Source organism: Poecilia reticulata, linkage group LG20 (assembly GCF_000633615.1).
Source record: "Poecilia reticulata strain Guanapo linkage group LG20, Guppy_female_1.0+MT, whole genome shotgun sequence".
NCBI classification, from domain to species: domain Eukaryota; kingdom Metazoa; phylum Chordata; class Actinopteri; order Cyprinodontiformes; family Poeciliidae; genus Poecilia; species Poecilia reticulata.
This window is the reverse complement of record NC_024350.1, coordinates 23,240,854-23,261,629: the sequence shown is the minus strand read 5'-3', so window position 1 is coordinate 23,261,629 and position 20,776 is coordinate 23,240,854. Positions and strand designations below refer to the sequence as shown.

The 20,776-nt window shown below is 38.1% G+C and overlaps 1 protein-coding gene across 1 annotated transcript in view; it reads right to left on the bottom strand.

The window, feature by feature from the left end:
• The window catches only part of ptprn2 (protein tyrosine phosphatase receptor type N2), a 147,625-nt gene that overhangs the window by 56,808 nt on the left and 70,041 nt on the right, over positions 1 to 20,776 (bottom strand). Inside the window, exon 11 of the mRNA XM_008396736.2 lies at positions 6,457 to 6,521. Within this exon, the coding sequence (XP_008394958.1) occupies positions 6,457 to 6,521 (65 nt within the window). The remainder of the gene's footprint in view (positions 1 to 6,456; positions 6,522 to 20,776) is intronic.

Below are 20,776 nucleotides of genomic sequence, written 5' to 3'. Positions count from 1 at the left end.
GGGCATCTGCTCTACCACTATACCATGTGAGCTAGCTAGTTTATGTGCTCTTTCTTCTGTATATTAAGAGTTTGGGGAAAGCTGTTTGTATAAAATTTCTAGAGGACAAAGCATCCAGTTAACCACATAATGTTATCTGAAATAGTAACTTGAAAAAACAAAAGTAGGAGGTTTAAGGACTTGGACAAAAAACAAAAGACAGGGCATTTGTAGAAAGTATTCATAACAGTGTAAAATCTTTCATAATTGCATGTTTTTTTTTACATTTAGTTTAATCTAAAGTTATAAACCTCCTTCAAGGGCAACTTCACCTTAAACTCTTCTTTCAGGAGTAAATACAAACATCCAACAATTTTTCTTTGCAAAACTGCACAGAACTGCCTTTTAACAAGTTCAGTGAGAATATCAATGTTGGCTACACTCAGAAACTATAGGTTCTTAAAAGAAAAAAAGAAAAAAAGACAGCAGAAGAAAATAAAGGCAAGGAGAAGGTGGGAGAGTAAACACTTTACATTCTGGTACTCATTAAAAACAGACAAGTCCAGCCTTTTCCTGCGAGAGAGCACACGTCATGCTATATAGAGGCAAATACCAAGCTGCATGGCATGGAATCAAAGGCATTTCTGCAGTCCAAAGGTCAGGTGATGGTAAAAGGTTGCTGAGAAACAGAGTCGCTGGACGGGCTTTCATCAGTGGGAGGCAGCTGGAGTCTCCAAAGAGGCAGCATTACTCGGGGCTGAAGGCACAGTGGGGCTGCTCCGATATGACATTTCACATCCAGATCTGCCACAGTAATGGCATTTTAGCCACTTTTAAAAGGGCCAGATTGGCCTTCCTGCACTGTTAAAATTTTTATAGACAGCCATTCCTACATTGTTTGGGCTTATTACAGTGTCTAAAAGAAATTTGTCTTTGTGGAAAAGGCAATTGGGGCCAATGTGGGAATGATTGGCTGAGACAAATACTTAAACTCCACATGATACGACACAGGAAGAACAGCACACATCTCGCAATGTTAATAAACCACTTTTTTTTTTTCTTTTTTTTTTTACCTATGAGGGAATGCAAACTTGAATGAAAACAAAAGATCTCAAATTTACATAAAATATATTTATCCTTTCTTGTGATTCTTTGATTTTGAAAAAAAAAACACGAAAAAAAAAAAAAGCAGTACAAAATATATCCATGTAAACCTCGTCACGGTTATTTACTCGAGTCGCCATGCCCCCTCTCTCAGTTAGGAAACGGTTTGTGTATTTTTGCTTTGAAGCTGCTGCTGAGATGATTTGTTCCATTTGCTTGGGGAAATTGCAGTGCCTGTTACTTGCTGAAGTGAATTTTTTTTTTTTACAATATGCAAGCTTTGTAAGATAAAAAGAAAGCAACATGTGCTGTTCCTTGTTAATAAAACAACAACACAGAAATAAATATTCATAGTAAACAAATCTTCCATCAAAACAAAATGCTAATCTGCATGATCATATTTCCACCAGAAGATATCCAAACTCAGTGAGTGAATTAATGGTGATTTTATATAGGCTCATTTTTTTTACTAAACTTTATCTTAAAATAAAAGCTCGGGGCATATAATATATCATTTAAAGACCGAAATACACAAAAAATGATAAAAAAAAAAAAGCAGGTTAACTTGATTCATATCTCTAAGAGAGGTTTTTTGATTTCTGTGGCTTCAGCAAACCAATTTTAGATTGAAACAGCACAATTCATACCTTGTTCTCTGAAGATGTGTTAAAATCTGTGAGGTTATTGGTTTTTATTCTTCTTTAAAGTAAAGAGTGCTATACTGGATTAATTACATTGCTTTCCACACTTTTTTTGATACTTTTAATAGTTAGGCTAAATTTGACTTCTCAGGTTATCTAGCATAAATCTATTATATTTGCATTCAAGTCTGGTGGAACAATTTTCTAATCACTGAAGCAAGAGCCCTGGCTGATTAATGACGCTAACAATTAAACCCCAAAACCCAATCATTTCATATGGCAATTAATGTAACATGCTTTCATTTAAAAAAAAAAAACTAAAAAAAAAAAAACGTTTTTATTGCTGATGACACCTACTGTGCACCAATGGCAAAGTGTTTGGAAAATTTACTAAGTAATATTTCTATTCTTGGCTGCATTAGTACGGTAAAATCAAATGCTGCAAAACAAGAAAACAAGTAGCCACATTAAAAAGTGTTAATGATGACTTGCCTTTCCAACTTGAAGTTGGAATCACAACTATGTTGAAACTTTCATAACCAAAGATTTATTGATGCTTTTGATGATTTATTGATGCTTTTGTCAATGAAACCTGGGGTTTGTATAGGTTACTGAGAACTTCAGTTATTATGCTAACATCACAAAACCAATTCATGTTAAAGGGGGGATTAAATATTTGGAATCCAAAATATCTCTCTTACATATTTTAAATATAATCTACCCCATATATTCCTCAAACTGAATGTTACTTGCCCAGAGCAAACTGGTTACTTTCTGAAACTGCTTACTAAGATCTGATACATTTCACAAAACTTTCCAGTCACTTCCAAGAGTTTATAGTTTACTTTCTGGAACATAGAGGGCATATTTACTAAACTGACTAAACTCAGAGGTAGGTTTTGGGATCCTGTCTGCTTTATGGTGCAACTTCTAACGTGGTTCTTTCTGGAGCGTAAACTTTAGTTTCCACATTTTAGGAGTTCTTTTTCAGAGATCACCTTGCTGTAACTTACATGAGGACTCGAGTAGTTTTTATTTTATTTTTTTTTTAAAAATTGATATGTTACCACTTGCTTCCCAATAAAACAACGTTTTGTGTCCAAAACCTGAGGCTACTTTCATCATAAGAACAATGTTGCTTCTATGGATCTTAAAGATTACTTTTTAGAATATAGGAGGTATTTTTTAGTCTATAGTATGAGGTGACTTCTAACCTGGTATTTTTCAGAATATAGAGATTGCTTTCCAGTATTTTTATACACCACGTTTTGTGGAAGTTGCAGTTTCCCAAAACCCACAGATGGATATATTTACATATGAGTTTGGGAAAGGAGAAACTCACCCGACTGTCTGTAAAGGGCATGGTAGAAACTGCGGAAAAAGCATACTAGAAACATATAAATTGTTATATTACAACCACACAAATACCAATACCGATGTTATTTTGGAGAGAAAATGCATTAACATCCCGCATGCACAGCACTGAATCTTTTCATCTGCCATACATGATTTAAATATAGTGGTAGAATAATCAGTCAGCATTCAGCTGTGGGAATTCTGAGCTTAATGAATGTCTCTTCACATAAGCAGTTTGCCGGAGTTATTCCGAACACAAGACTGCTGTCAAAACGTCTATGAATCTCAATTTAACCACCATCTCAACCACATGGGGACCATCTTATGCAGGCTGTCTGCATGTCTAAATGCGAGAATTAGAAAAAAATATTGTTGTAAAAGAAAACACAATTAGTTTCCAGTTTCTACATCAAACTGGCAGAACAATTAAATAATTACCATTTTCTTAATATTGCATTTTTAATCTAGAGGAAAGCCCTAGCACATTGGGGTAAATCATTAGTTGATTCTTAATCACAGAGTAAGTTTGTGGTCATTACGACTCAAATTTTGAATCTCGGGGAGTATTTTGTGGATTAAATATCAACCACAAAAACGTTAAGTAAGATTTAAAGGTCATTCCCTCCTTATTTAAAAACAAGACCGGTGATTATTGAATATCATATGAAAACTGAGGAATATTGTTTTAAAAAACATCTACTATTTTGGTTGACAGTTCTAAAGTAAACAGACTAACGTAGGCTACTTCTAGCCGTGCGCCATCAGTGGCTATCAGCGTCACTGCTGCTGCCTCGAGCTGCTGAAGGAGGCAGGAAGGGCAGCAGTAGAGCAGTTTAGGAGCAATTATGTTTGAGGTGTCGGCGTGTGCTACAACATGCCGGACTGTATATCCCAAACTGAGAGCCATGAGGGTCTGAAAACATGTCCTCTACATATGGTTTCAGGGTGGTTTGAATCTGTACACATCAGCCTGTTAGTGCAGGGCCACATCGACCACGACTTTTATTCCTGACGTCTTTCTTTGTGTATTTATTGCAGTTGTCAGAAGATCTTTAGGAACCGGTGTCGCCACAATTATCTTGCAAAAGTAATCCGACCATCAGCGTGCGAATGGATGAATGATTGAATACAAGTGCAAATCATTTACCATTTCAAACGGTTTGGAAATAGTTACGCATCCTTTTGTCGCCTCCTTTCCCATAAATTTAAATTTGAAAAATTGCATTAAGTACCTTTTTCTAAAACCAAAAAAATGAAAATAAAATTGTGTTCAAATGAACAATTGATTTTTACTCTTGGTAGTCGTAAAAATTAACAGCGCTGTAATTTTTCTAAGGGTTATTGTTGCTTTTGTAGCCCTAGCCAACTTGTGCATAGTAGGACAGAGGGGATGCTGAATTTGGCACTTCAGACTTTAGTCCAACTGAGTATGTGTGAGAATCTCTTTCCACAAATGAAAATTGATGTTCACAGTTTCTTTCAGCTATACTTCTGACTGAACTTGTGAAAAAAATATGAGAAAGTGTGCCTGATTTCTTTCTAAAGACACCGTATGTCCTACTTGCACATGTACCCTGCAGGAAAATTAATGCCTTTCTATCGTATTGTGATCCAACTTCCATGCAATCTATAATGGAGTGGATATTGCTTAGCTTATTGACTGATGTCCCCTCCTCCCCACTTTGACATTTGCTTATCCTCGTGAGCATCTCCCAGTATTGACGTTTGCTCTATCTGGACATCTTCCTAAGCTGTTCTGTCATTTGTCACCTCTTAAATAAAAACCAAGGAGGTGTGGGAGCTGACAGTGATGAGGCTTAATGACACAAACCACCGTGGTGGTGGTTTCGTACAAACTCAGAAGAAAGAATTCACAGTGCGGCTTAATTTCCTGCTCGGTACCTGTAATGGATTCATAGAGCAATTTTACCCAGCGTATTTCCATCCGTGCCATTAATAAGCAGAATAAAGAAGAACCTCTCTACAAACCATTGCATGAATTCACTCATAACTGCAGTCAATTTAGAGGAAATTTATTGAAAAGCTGGCTTTTGGTTTAACACCTTTTAAACTAATGTATTTGGAGAGCGCACTCCACATGCTCTCCTGTCAAAAGCTACCATTTTCTCCCAACTTAGCCTTAACTCTCCACTTCTTGGATGCAAACTGGTGAGGTCAACACATGCACATTAGAGCTCATAAAACATCCTCTAAGTGGCGTTTCAGGATTTCTACTTTGCTAACTCACTTTTTGAAGAGCAATAAACGCAGCGCTTCTTTAAATACGTATCTCACAAAAATCCAGCCGGGAGCAGATTTTCTCATGATGTGGAAGACAAACTCTTCCTTTCTTCCCCTCCCTCTCTTTCTATTCATCCCTCCCTCAGACTGTCTCCTGCAGAGAGGCTATTATTGCAGCTAATTATCTACAAATAGGCCCAATATGACAAACACGGAACCAAGCTAGTGCTGGCTAAAAGCACGGGAATCATTCTGTGACGAAATAAAAGAAATGGAGACGGACAAAGACCAGAACAAAAAGTCATACATTAAAAAAAATATATATATATATTTTAAAAAGAGGCAAAATCTGAGATAATTATGAGGAACATGACAGAGACACAATGCGGTATGAGATGAGAGAAATTGCAGGACCAAAAAAAAAAAAAAAGATATAAGAGGGAGGCAGATGGGCGAAGAAAAGCAGCACAGAGAGAGGACTAACATGGGGGAAATGATCTTGTCTTTGCAATGTGTGACGGTTGTTGCCATTGGCAACTGTCCTGCAGTGCACGGGCCACATCCACTTAGCTCCCAGCGTGCTTCAGGATCAGGATAGCTCAGAGGTCTAAGGCTGTCTGGCTCATTTACATAAAGAAACTCATTTACCAGGCAAGCATGGAGGGCTATGACGCATCAATGGGTGCTTGATTAGATCTTTACCTTTGATACATATGAATATTTATCATGGCTGAATAACATTTGCTCTTCTTTCATCTGGATCATCCAGAGAGTCCTCCTCCTCCTCCTCTTCCTCCTCCTCTTAATTTTTTTCCAATGAATATGTCAGCGAAGCATCGGGGATCATGACAAGTGACAGTACTCGAGATAATCCGGTCATTGTTGCAAGAGATCAACACTCTCTTTAGGTTTTACAAACTGCATCAGGCTTCTGTCTTGTTGTTTATATTTACTCCAGGGATAACAGCTCCAAGAAACTTAAAGGAAATCAATTGGGGCGGGGGGACAGCAGTCACGGTGGCTCCCTTAAACAAATGTGCGTGTGAAGTAGACCACTGCAGGTGTGAGGAAGTTGAAACCGCAAACATGGCATCCACTTTTTTTTTTAGCAGCCGTTTCAATGAGTTGCACTTACGTCACTCACTCCGGCCTCCACTATCTTCAGGCCCGTCTCCTTCTCCAGCTGCTGCTTTTCTTGGACTGCAAAGGGAGACAAAAGCAGAGATTTGATGTGACAAAGTTACAGTTTTTGTTTTTTTTTTCTTTTCAGTTCCCGAGGTAGAACGGGGAATCAGTGAAACTGAGAATGATGCGATGGATGGATCAGTCTGAGTCAGATGTCAAACTGGTCATAGAAAATGTCCGGCACCCAAACACAAACACCTAAAATCCTCAACAGGGAAGGAGGTTTGCAACCTTCAAAGCTGTTGTAAGGTTGTAAACAGTGATACAGAACTAGGACATGAGTAATGCATAATCATGAACAGGGAGGACAGACATGCATGGTTTTCCTAAAGTTATTTCACATTTAATCTGAAAAGTGGGACATACAGTTGATATTAGCGACATATATATTTAGAGTAAAGTCTACATTAAATACATAGGTCTAAATCGGAGCTCAGTAGGAAGAATTTCACTAAAATAAAACATGTAGATACAGTTTCAAATGTTATTGTTTTGTTTTTATAAAACTGCTTTATCAAACACTTTTTATAATATCTACTTATGGTAGCCTGCTTTCATAGATAGAGTCTTGAATAACGCAGCAAGTGGAGAAACTGCCACCATTTTTTTGACATGAACATCATTGATTACACTCTGAAATCTGACAAATTCTCACCAATTCTATGAACACTCATTATACCTGATCATTCAGTCTTATTTAACTTATCTTTTGAATTTTTCAAATCAAAAGATTTTTTTAATGTCCTTTGATATATGCTGATGCAATATCTTAAGTTGGACAGTTTATAGCCGTGGTAGAGAAGAGTAAATGAATAAAAGTTAAAAGTAAAATGAATCAGCTATTAAATGTTTGAACAATTATCTTCTAATTGCCCTCAAAAATCTGACAATATATTGTCGAAAACCCTTTATGGTGATGCAGATACAGGCAGCAGACTGTTCCAAACCTGCAGACCACTGACACCCCATTATAGGAACATTGCAGCCTTGACATTGTTTAACCAAATTTAGCTTTAAGCTCTTTAAATTGGCTTAATATTTAGCATATTTTGCTTGCATTACTTTACGTCCAAACTCAGAATCTCTCACACCCCTAAGCTACCGTGGTGAGAGCCACCCTCCCCCCACTTGACAACCTGCCACCCGTATGTGCACGGATTTCAATTTTCATAATTAGTTTGTTAAATCAATAAGTGGGTCTTATCACAGGACACGTAACAGCTAGCTGTGCAGCAGTTTTAAAAGTAGCTTGTACATTGTCAGAAACAAGGCGAGATTTGTTTTTCTCCTGCCTCCAGAAAGTGGACTAACAAAAAGGCACCGAGTTAATAGGTTTTGAGAAAGTTCAGCCTTTCCTGACAACAGTTTAAGAGAAGTTATCTCAATTTATACACTCCGGGTTGTGGATAATTATGGAAACTATTTATTTTATCAACCACTACTCTGACGTTGTACACGCACTGTTGTCCTATAAGCACCACTCTGGCTTGCAAGTTAAAAAGTGCACATCAAAATGCACCTATTATTATGCACAAGTATCCATTCTTTCTGAAGATTACCAGAAAGCAGAAGAAGTGCTTGTACATTCACGGCACACAATAACTTGAGCCCCTGCCTTTGTTCTTGCAGTAATTAATACACCACCCGAGTTTGATCCTCAGATCTTGTGATCTAATCAAATATGGCATGCTATTTTCAATGCTTTGTTCACAAAGGACATTCTCATGCAAATCAAACTGAAGTGAGGCGATGTTAAATATCCATCACTCAAGATCACACAGTTTCGCCGACTTTTTCCCTTCCGTGCTGTCCTCGACGTTCCCTCCTCACTTTGATGGAAACATTTATATTAGAAAACAAAAATCAAAGGAGGCCCTAATAGATTAAGCCAAATTATAGAGCCGAAGCGGAAAATGCAGCATCATTTAATTGAGTTTGTTAGCATGTGAATGTGGCTGCTAATTTGGAGAAGAAAAAAAAAAAGGAGAAAGAGAGCAGGTCCTTTAAATCCCATCTCCCCAGATGAAGGCTATGCAAATGACCCTGAAGAGCTGAACCCAACCTCACACTCCAAATTCAGCAATGGGTCTGTTTAATTAGTATTTTAATCTATCCCAATGATTGCACTCAGTCCACATGCAGAATTCTATCTAATTAAGGATGCTACTTTTAGGGTAATCATCCATCTCTTTCTCCCTTTCTCCATCACCTTTTCTCTTTCTGCTTATTAAGGATCCTGCAAACATTGATCATCCTATCATCCCATCAGCATGGCAGGCAAGGAGACATCTCTTCTATGTTAGGTGTCATCCAAGGGTTTCTGGGGGGATGGCAAAAGTGAGCTAAAAGAGATCTCACTTAAGGGGCTGGGAAGGCTAAACGTGCATCCGAATCAATTCAATTCGAAAGATATTTTATTACTGAAGACACTTCTGACTGAAGACACTCTGATGTTGTGTAACAGTCCAATGAAGAGGATAGTCAGGGTTGTCCATAATTTTCTTGAATTTATGAAGAATCCCTATTTGACCAATGATCTACAACAGACCCCAGAACAGAACCAGCCTTCTTTATCACCTTGACGGATATCCCTGATTTTTTTATCGGGTACAACAGAGCAACAGAATGGAGAAGAAAGAGAATTTAAGTGTTTTTGAATGGATGAAAGTTGAGAACGGCTCAACACATATAACTTAAGACAAGTTTTAATGTGAAAGGAGAAAGCTGTTAAAATGCCAACAATTCCTGAAGACAAAGTAAACTAAACAAAGAGCTCTAAACTGGCACCATTTTTGCCTTTGGACCAAGACCAACAAGTCAAACCGGTGAAACAAGACTTAATTCCCCAAACCCTGATGGGTAGATGTTGCAAAAACATGAAACATGAAAAAAAAAAAAGCTACAGCAATTATATGAAGGGTTTGATGCCATAACGGCACTGAAACCTTTTCCATAGTTTATTAAAGAGGGCATAAGTTTTGAGATGCCATTTTTTAAATTTATTTATTTAAATATAGTTTAAATAAAAATGACCAAGTCTCTTGTTAACCTTTAATTATCTGTCAGGCACAACTTATAAACTGGCCAGTTATGAATAACTTAAGTCTTTACAGGATATGTAAAAAAACACAAAAACATATTTGATGTTATTAAAGTTAGATTTTAACTGTGTGCAAAACATTAATAGCGGTATCTTCGGCATGAAATTCCTCCCTGAGCTCGTTAGTTCCCCCCTCTTAGAGGGGCAACAGGACACCATGGGCATGTGGAGGAAGAAATTTGCATCATGGATGTGCAGTCAACAAATCTGATGCAATCTTGTCAGTGTGGACCTAGATTTCCCAGAGGAATGTTGCTGACAGCTTGCGGAATCCATGCCACAAAGAATTAAGGCAAACTTGATATCAACAGGGTGTGTCTAATAAAGTGGCCGGAGAGCTTACGTCTGATGCGTAGTGGTGAAAGAGATTTTTTTTTTTCTTTTTTCGCCATTTTGAGAGAATTAATCTCACTCAGTTTCCACTCCTGTAGCCATATTGACTCTCTGTAGGTACCTCCACTACCTGTTCAGGGAGGGGGTAATGAGCGAGGTAATTGGGCCCAGCTGGGTGAGGGTGGAGGTGGTGGAGGAAGGCCAAGATGCTTAAAGGTCAAACCACGTTTTGGTCCTAATGAGGACCCCTCTAGGGTCCCAACACATTATGAGTCGAACTAGAAAAGATTAGCCAGGAATCAACAGATATACATGCCGGCATGGTGGCTCAGGCTTGACAGACAAGCTGACATTAACCATCTTATTGTGAGACAAAAAAAAAATTAAAAAAATAGCTTAAAGGCCTGAAGGTCAGCAAAGAATCAAAGCTAAAAAGTCTCCAATCAACCTGAGTGGAAGTACTGTCCCAAAACAGCCACTTTAAATGTAAATACAATGTAGTTCCAAGCTCATTAGCTGGCGACTCGGTTGATCTGGGCGACTCTTACAATCCAGCCAGATGAATGCTTGTCTTCTCACCGCCTGGACAGATAACAGCCTTGGGCGTCTCTTTTTGGTCACCTCTTCTATTAACCTCCCTCTGGAGCTCGCTCACTTTCTCTTTTCGCACACGCGGGCACAGATTTTTGCAGGTTTCAAATTAGCGACCAAATACCCCTGACAGGCTGTGGAAAAGAGATGTCAGGTCTCATTTCAAAGAGACTCCTCCAGCCTTTTTAATAGGAATTGTCTGACTCTATCGAGGCTGATTTCTAAAGTGAAGATCTGATCACTGCTGCTCGTTTGATAATTTTTCTGAATCAAACCGAGCCAAATCATCTGATGTTCTGCAGGCAAAGAAAGAGACTAAAAAAAAAAATGATTTTTTTTTGCCCTGTCTTTTGCTTACTATTTGCATAATCTTTAGCAAAAATCAAACACAAAGGCAACAGATTTTAGCTGCAGGTGTCCATCCAAAACTTGAATGATTCAGAAAGAAGACACATTTTTCAGCTTTTTTTTTTTCTTTTTTAAAATCTCCATTCAAAAATGTTTTGACCCATTTTATGATGCGTCTTTTTTTGAAAACCCATAACATTAAACCAGAAGCATTTGACTGTTTGGATGGAGCGATCTGACCTGTTGCGGTCATGAAGGAGCTAAGCTGAAATTTCTTGTTATTTTCTAGATTTCATAATAAAGAAGAGCATCGCTCAGCTGAGCTTTTCCCGTAGCGTCACCAGACTCTGCCTCAGAGGTAGGATGAGGAGTTTAAGGGAGAGCAGGTGTTCTTCATCTGCTTCAAAAGGAAACAGCTAAGGTTGCTCCAACCAGGGTGCTTCCTGAACAAATCCCTTTGGAGGTTTACCAGGCAAGTCCCACTGGGAGTAGATCCTGGGAAGACTTGGAATGAGCTGGAGAGTGTCGCTTATGAGAGGGATACTTTGGCTCTCCTACCTAAAGTTTTTTCTTTCTGCAAACCGACAATAGATATGCGCAAGATGATGGATGGTTTGATCAGTAAATCAGATTTTGCTTTGTGGTGTGTGAGCATTTCAAGGTGGAAAAGGTTCATATCTCAAATAATTAGCACTTTAAACAGGGGCTTGAATACTTTTTATATCCATTACAATATAAAATTTTTGAAAATAATAGTTTAAATTATGCATGAGAGTTGAACATTGTAATAATCTTTTGTCTCTGGGATTTATACTAAAAATCCTTAACAGCCATAAAGTATAAACATAAAATTAACTCTGGGATGGCTAATAAAAAAGCTTAATGAGAATAATTGAAACTTTATAAAGTCTTCTGTGATCAGATCTTTGGGGGATAAAAAGCATTAGTTTATTCATCAGCTTTTCAAAGTTGTGAATATGTTGCCTATAATGGCTGCCATAATTCTCATTCATCCACAGAGACAGCTAACTTCTGAATTACTTCACTTGTAGTTTTTTTTTTTTTGTCACCTCTACTGATAATTACTTGTAGCCTATGTGTGGTGCACGCTGAATCAGCTTTAGGAAAAAGATCATTTCAATCAACAATCTAAAGGGTGATCAAACATGCTGCCGCCTTTTTTGACACTGATTAAAGAAAATGTGGATAAAACAAGCAAGCAGAAATTAAAGCTGGATTTTTCTGTGACCTTTAAACATCTCTGCAGGATATGCACTTACCAAAATGCATCAAGCGGTGAGATATAATTTGATTAAATTGCTGCTTTTCTCTGCCATATGCTGAAAACTGAAGCACTCTTCATTATGGATTCTAACTGCAAATCACGAATGATTATCATGAAGCCATCAGAGCTTAAAACCATGAATATATATATTCATTTTTCTGATATATGACTGCGTTGTTATTGTTAGAGGCAATATAAATTCAGCATGAGGAGACAAATCACCCTCTGTGGGCTGTAAATATTTAGCATTTCAACATGGCACAGGAAATGGTGAAGTCACATGAGTTTCATGTTGCTTCTTTGGCCAAAATAGGGGCATATAGTTGACAAAATGCATATTTCAACCATGCTCTGATTGATCTGTTAATATTGAATAACATCCCCATCCGTTCCATCTATCCAGCCCTTCTCTCTCGTGTTCCTTAGGTCGTCCATATTCACCACTTCCATCACTCTATCCATCACTCCAACCAAACAAAATGAAAGTGTTTATTGCGGAGGAGGGCTGACGCTCACGCCTCTCCACAGCCGTTAGCCTTATCAGCAGGAAATCGCTCCAATATTAAAGTTGCCATTCCGCCCACCATTCCCTTCCCCCCCTACCCCCTGCATATGATGGGTGTCTCTACCTATCAGAGGTAGAGACTGAGGTGAGGAGGAGGTGGAGGAAAGGAGAAGATGCACCTGATCCCTCCTCCCCCCAACACCACTGATAAGATGCATGGCAGCCCATTTTTTTCCAGTCAAAATCCTGGGAGAGAAATACAAAAAAAACACAACAACACAGAGAACCACAGCACCGACTTCAGAGCAGACGCACATTCATTACATGCATGACAGAAAACATACGTGACCGCTCTACACCCGACATCAGAACACAGATGCTTATCAAAATGTAAATAGCTGCACAAACATAGCTGCTGCTTCCATTACGCTTTTTCTGTCGCCCAATATAGCTAAGTATACGAGATAAGAACGGTAAAAGACTTCAATAAGAGTCAAAATTTTCGATCTTGATACACGTGTTTGCATGTCGTCCTCAGATGCTGCATTTCGCATTATGTATAAAATAAGTTGCCAGTACCAATGCTGAGCATTTCAAACCAGAAACTGCAGCAGAAGCCTCGACAAAACGCTGGGATCCATGCAGCCACATGCACAATAAACCCAACAAATTAAACTAGAGGTGTTCCCATTAGTTTCCACGCACTGTACAACAACCATGGCTATTAAAATGGTCAATACTAGGCCTTAACTGCACCACTTAAGGTATTATTTAAAGTAGATTTTCTTGTCAGAAACGGTGACCAGAAACCTAGGTGACGTCATTAACAATCATTAGCTTGTTTACTAACCAAGGCAAGCTGAGAAGTACAGAGGATTTTAAAAGTGAAGAGCTGCTGAAGAACTCCAGACAGAGGTAGAGCGCATTTGAAGATTGAGATAAATTAAATATAAAAGAAACGTTGCCCAGCATCTAAATGCACAACAAAAGAACTTTAAATAAATGAATCTTATAAACAAAGAGAAGTTTCAGGGGCATCAGAAACCTAAAGTTGTTTCTATAATCTGTAGACTGATCGAGCTATAGCTAATTAAATATGCTAAACCTTAATTAAATCAAAGGACGTATCTGGCGCATCATGCAAATGAGGAAGAAAGAGGAAAATTGTTGTAGCTAGAGATGAATATTATAAACTCATCTTAAAGCTTTTATTATTATTATTAATATTATTTAATCAAAGCCTTGATTAATCCTCTAGTTTATTGTAGTAAAACTGCAAAAATGGCAATCAAAACTTTTCAGAACAAAGATTTTTACACCACAAAAAAAAAAGAGTTTGAGGAAAATGAAAAAGGATTAATTCCGTGCAAAAATAATCCCTGTCTTGATAGAACTTGAATGCCACTTTGATAATAGGTTTATTGTTTAAGGAATGCACTAAACAAAAATCCTTAATGCATGTTTGGGTCCAACACCTGGAAAAGGTGGCTGACCAAAAGATAAAGGATTGTTAGCTGTTATTTGAAGGAAACTACTCATAAAATAGCCTTCAGTAAAAGTGAATGAATTCACAATAAAGACAATTTTTTAACAAAAGATCAAATTGGTAATTGGACCAAAAAGAAATCGAGATCTATAAACACTCTGAAGCCTTTTTTGTATTATTTTAATTTATTTACAAAATATTTGCAATTTGAATCAAAAATAACTGAATAGATACACCACCATGAAGGTTTTAAACAACCAATATTTTTTTTTTCTACTTTGATTTCAAGGAGACTTTCTTGTAATCTTTTCAAGTGTCTTTCAGAAAGAGCTGAAACAAGCTTTCAGTTGGTTTTTAACTTTGGCCATGACGACAAATCAGCAGTGTGTGCTAAAAAACACGATAAAGCTGACAAGTAGGAGACAACAACAATCGTGAATTGACTCTTCCATTTTCTAAAGTTGCCCATTTCATGCTGGGGTCACAGCAAAAGAAATTTGAGCCCAGAACAAACATCTGAAAGTCACTTCTATGTTAACAGTCTATGTAAACTGAGAAAAATCTCCAAAAATATTGACACAATCTATAGATCTTTAACTGCACACTTGAAGTTTTTGTCTGAATTTTTAGTCAGTTGTGCCCGAGTCACGTTTTAATGAGTAGACACGGCACTCGTTCACTCCTTATGTTTGAAATGTATGCTTAAATGATTCATGGTCAAGACTTTAGCGGCCAAACAAACTGAACAAAACAAGTGAGTTCTAAAAATGCGCTGGATGAAAGCCAAAGTGGAAAGATAATCTTCACCCAAGATCACTTCAAGGGTTCATTGAAAAATGGAGGCTTTTGTGATGAAAATATAAAGAAATCTATTAATTTAAGAAGTAGAGGAAAAATAAAAAGACACAAAGCTGTAAAAATAGATATATGAAAGCAACACTCAAATCCAAGATGGCTACATGGGAAAACGTGCGAAGGCAGATGTACAAACTTCAGAATTTCTATCTCTTTCTCAAATCACAATTAAAAAATAGTTACACATCAGACCGATTCAGACTCGCATTACTTTTATCCTTCCAAACCCCTCATATACTGGACATTACCTTTTAAATGAACATGAATTTAATGAATTGTTGCTTGCTTAATATCTTATATTGAAAAGTAAAGAAAGAAAACCAGACATGACTTATAAAACAAGGTAAAGGTCAAAAAATATACTTCAGCATTTCCATGTCGCTGAGCTGTTGCCAACTACAAGATTATAACATATGAATACAAACTGGAGAAGGGCGCTTTTTTTAAGATTCATGGTAAATAGATTTTATTTTTTTTAAATCCTCCCTTTTGACATCTTAGTCTTGATCAATAATATATAAAATCCTTAAATATTTAGCTATTTAAAAAGGACTGGGTAGAGGGTTTATCAGTTTCAGGTTGTTCTATCAAGAGTCATTTAACCCTTGATTTTAATTAACTTATCATGAATGAATAATAACCTGATTAAATTTGGTCAGGTTTTGGTTAATTAGAAGTTAAAAAGCTTTTTGTCATTTGTCATTTTTCCTCTAATAAGTCATACAATTTCAGCTCATATACCTTTGGAAGTTTCACTTTTGTGAAAATATGAATATTTGTTAATTCCCTAAGTTTTGTTCATTTTAGAAGGTACTTTATGGCACACTTGAATCTGACATAATTTATTATTGGACAAAGACAGTTGATACAAAAAAGCATTTTTAGAATGATTTCTTTAATAAAGATTAAAAAATATATAAACCAAAATTAAAAATAGTGCGAACAATTACGAACATAATGCAAATCACGACTTAACTCTGGTTGCCAATTTTTTGTTCAACTTTAGCCATTTAAAATCAAGATATCTGTTAAAGAGGATCTGTCTGACCACATGCTAAAAGATCTAAAAAAAAAAAAAAGTAACAGATTATTCTCCAATTTAAAAAAATTCCAAAATAGATGCAAAAGAAAGTAGTCATTTAGGACTTTTCAAGGATTAACCATTTAGAAAGTATTAAAAATTGTCGATTCATATCAGTCGGAGAAATGTCTGTCCCTTTAGTTTAATTATTCTCTCTTCTTAGCTTATGAAAAGTATCATTTGCAAGTCTAATAAGATCAAAAATAGTTTAATAAACGGTAACAGTCACTTAAATCCCCTTGAAGGCCATATGGAGTTATACTGAGCCAAATATCTCTGTCGCAAATAAAACAAGTCTCTCCCAGTAAACCAAACATCATGACATCATTAGGCTCAAATATCCAATAAGAAGTGCCAATCAAAAAGCCCCATGCCTGTCACATGGTACAGCCATGCTGTTAACAGCAGGGGTCCTGGCTGGCTCGCTGTTTATTCACCCCAATCGATCGTTTCCTGCGGATAAGGCCAACAGTGCCCCCCAAACAAACCAACTGCTGTTATTCAGCCTAAATCAGCACACCAGGCCCCTTTGCTGTCTACATAAATGCAACGACGATGAACTCGGAGGTAAAACGCTGCAAATAAACAAACGAAAATTGATTGTCGAGTTGATGCGTTATAAAGAAAAGAATTAAATAGCCTCTGTTTGGATCTGTGGTGACTGGAGTCCTGCAATCAGCATGCACTTTGAGTCCACTGCAGACACCATCAGACCGTTTCCAAGCCTCTTCCGTTCTCAAACAGAGCACATATGACATTTATAATTGCATCCCGCCTCATTAGAGAGCCCTCTCGACGATGCCCGAGTAATACACCTAGATGAGGCTTTGCCTGCTGCTCTTGAGCTAGCAGACACGCCAACACAGAACACCAACCACCGCCTACATAATATCTTTTTCTTTGCTGCCGTGTTGATTAATAGATTGTGGCTGCTCTGACACTCTGTGTAGAATAGGCATTTTGCCTCTGATAGGTGCTGACACCAATTCTTCACGGACTGCAGGAGACCAGGGGAAGGGAGAAGCACTGGCAAATGACTTGGACGGCACATGACTCCAGATGTGGGAGAAACCCAGCCACCTCCCCCGTCTCCCCCCTGCACAGATGTCACTCTGCATTCTCACCGGGGCGCGCTCAGATCGTTTACGGCGGCGTCTTGAAGATGACAGTTGGCAGATGTGTGACACGCGCCACACACAAATCGCATCTGACAATCGCTTAAAAAGAGCGGAAAGGTTTGTGGTTTACAGTGAGAGACGAGGTAAATAATTCACATCTGCAGCGATCGTGGCGGTCAGAAGTCCGGCACGTTACAAAGCAAACACTTAAACTGTATGACTGTGTGTGGAAAGTTTATTGCAACTTCAGACCTCGGGCCTGTAAATTACATTCACTAAATACAGTGCCACATTCTGGGGCCGCATTCGAAGGCCAATTATGTGACAGTGGCCCAAAGAAGGCTGTCCAAATTCGAAAGCTCCTCCAAATGCGGCCAACAAATGCTTTCGACTTTTCACAGAATTTGAAGGACTTGGAGTCTTTTGTATCCTTGAGGTCCTCCATATCCCAAGATTTATTGCAGGGCCAAACAGGAGATATTTTGTTCTCATAACAATGGCAAATGAAGCAGGAGATGGATTACAGCTTGAAATATAAGTATATTGCAATCTGGTGGTTTTAATATCGGTGTAAGAATCAAGAAATAAGAATAAAATATAACTGGCGGACTTCGATTCTTCAAGGGACCTGAATTTAGACACATCCTACATTCCAGTCTGTGGTTCAAACACCACTTGGACACTTGCTGGACTCAGTGGCTATTCTAAATTACTGCCTAGTTACAGCAACACACAAAGGACTTTTGAACACTTTTAAAACATGACCAAAAATGCAAAAATAAATATTTTTAAAGCAGATATTGCAACCTTTTACACACAAGGCAGCCATGTTAGACAGAGAAGCCTCTGACTTTTCCCATAAATTCTAATTTGTTCTTAATATTAATTTTGACAACCATTTATTTATATACATTTATCAGAAATGTGTCTTATAAATTAAAATAAAACAATGTATCCTTTTTTTTTTACCTTTTGACTACTTTCTGCTGCTCTATTTCATAAATACCCAGTCAAATGCGCAGATGTTTACAGAATAACAAAATGGGAAATAAGTAAATAAACAGGTTTTTAAGAGTTTCTGCACTGTGACACCAAGATTTTTGAAAGCCAGGTTTTAAAATTTTTTTTACATGGGTAAGAATGTTTACTCATTTTTAGAGTAATAATAAATTACTTCAGAATAACAATTTAAAGATGCTGGTGTACGTCTGCAGGCTTTCCCCTATTTAAAGAGATCCTTTCACGGGAAAAGCTTATCAGAGGAAGGGACAGTAAAATTAAGCTGAACACACACATGCATGCATGCGTGCATGCATTCACACACACCCAGACGCTCTTCCTCTGCTTCCCCACTGAGAGAACTCTGACAGAGGCAGCCCTACCTGTCACTGTGGTAGCAATTATCCTGCAGGCTCTCTCCACGGACCGTCTCCTGCAGGTCTCCACATTACTAACCACATCACTGGGCAAAGGACACACACACTCACACACTTACATTGAGCATACAAGATGGCACACAAAAAGGCCACACCCACACGTACACATATTGTGCATATTCACAGTTACACACGGCTGTGCTTTTCATCCACAATTCCCTCTCCACAAGCTAATGGCTCGAGCGAATCGCAGCGGTGTGTTGGTGCAGACATCTTGCTCACGGCAGGAGAAAACACACAGCAATAAGCGGAAGGTGGGTGTTCGTGCAAGCATGTACACATTCTTCTTCAGTCTTCATGCAGGTAAATTTTTTATTTTTTTTAAAAAAACAAAAAGAAAAACCCTGTCGTCTTTAAACACCCGCACGGGAGAGCCTGAATAAACGTAAAAGACATCATACGGCAGGTCTGGAAATGAGAGGAAGCATTAATTTAATGGCAGGATGTGAGTCTCAGTGACTCAACATGTCATTCTGAGCACAGAGAGAGAGAGAGAGAGAGAGAGAGAGAGAGAGAGAGAGAGAGAGAGAGAAATCACAGGTAGGACAGCATATCCATTTTGACTGCGAGGAAAGTTTCCTGGAGGAAACAGCTGAGCAGATTCACGTTGGTTCACTGGAGCTCGAAGGCAGAGCCACGTCTGGCTTTCAGAGACAGGTTGACTGTACAGAAGTGTGAAGGGTGATTTCAGAGAAAAGATGCCAACGTGACCTCATTACCGCAGATTTGTTCCGACTGTCATTAGGAATCACAAACGCCATCACTCAAGTCACGAGGACGAGGGAGAGGATGAAGTGGAGTAAAGCAGGGGTGAGCAGAAGGGTGCTGCTGGGCTCTAATTGTAATCAAGCACGTTTGATCTGAAGAATAAGACGTATCGTCAACCATCCATGACTGCAACACATGCTGCAGCTTATAGTTTAAAGCCAAAACAATATTTGTGTTGGCAATAAGAACCCAACGAACATCACATCTATGACTAATTTGATACACGGCAAGATAAATTCAGAAATCAGATCTGGTTGTTCAGTTTGGAGATTGTTGAAATCTTTGGATCAAGAAAACTTTGGAAAATAATTGGTGCCCTGTGGAATGTAACACATTTTATCACATCACAACAACAGCAACAGATCTTATAGGTTTTATTGATGCTATATGACATACACCAACACAAAATAAGGTATAGCTGTGAAACTGACAATAGTGGCAAAAAATTGTCTTGGCTAAACTTTTGTCTTGGCTAAACTTGGTCGCATTTACATTTCTGCTATTCAAAATCTTCATCAATAAACAGTGTATTTGATTGGCAAAAATCTGGCAAAAATCCTTAAATCTGACCAGCTTCCATTTCCTTGCTGACTAAAAGCTGCCAGCAACATGTTGATGTTTTTAGAGTTATATGCTGGCTTACTATTCTGCCACATATAGGATTTTGCAAGTAACATTTATACAAGTATTATTCATTCTACTTCACAGTTATGCTGTACTTTTTTAAGAAGAGAGCTGACAGATGTTTTAGGGTATGTTCACACAGCAGGTCTTGATTCTCAATTGCATTTTTTTCTTTCTTTTTTTTTTGTGTGGTCACTCATGCTACCAATTAATCAGGCTCCAGTGTGAACACTTTACAACCCTGATGTGACCTGCCTTCATAAAAGAAGAAACCGGGATCCAGAAATTGTTCGGGGATATGAAACTATGTGCTTTGGCTCTTTGCAAATAATTTTTAACAACTAGTTTGGAGTAAAAGCAGGTTTTGTGCAACTTTTACAGTTTTTCAGAAGAGGCCAATGTGTTTTCCCATCTGGTAGAGGCTATTGGACACGCGGCCTTTTAGTGACTGTCTGCAGATGTTAGTGCGCGTCTTCTCACAGAGTGGATAAAGCATCTGAGAGCTGCGTCCTATGAGCTCGCCTATCTCCGTCTCCATGAGGCATCCTGGCAGCTCCAGCGTTAATCTCACCACGTTGCCTTTCTTTGTACAGCTGGGAGTGGTGGGCGCAAAATGAAAGTGTCACACAACAGCCTCACGCAGGTGTCAAAACGTGAAATATGACATTTCCCTTCTGAGACTTTATTAGTTCACAAATCATTTTGTATTCAGCCCGCCTGGCATTACTACTTTGCTTTAG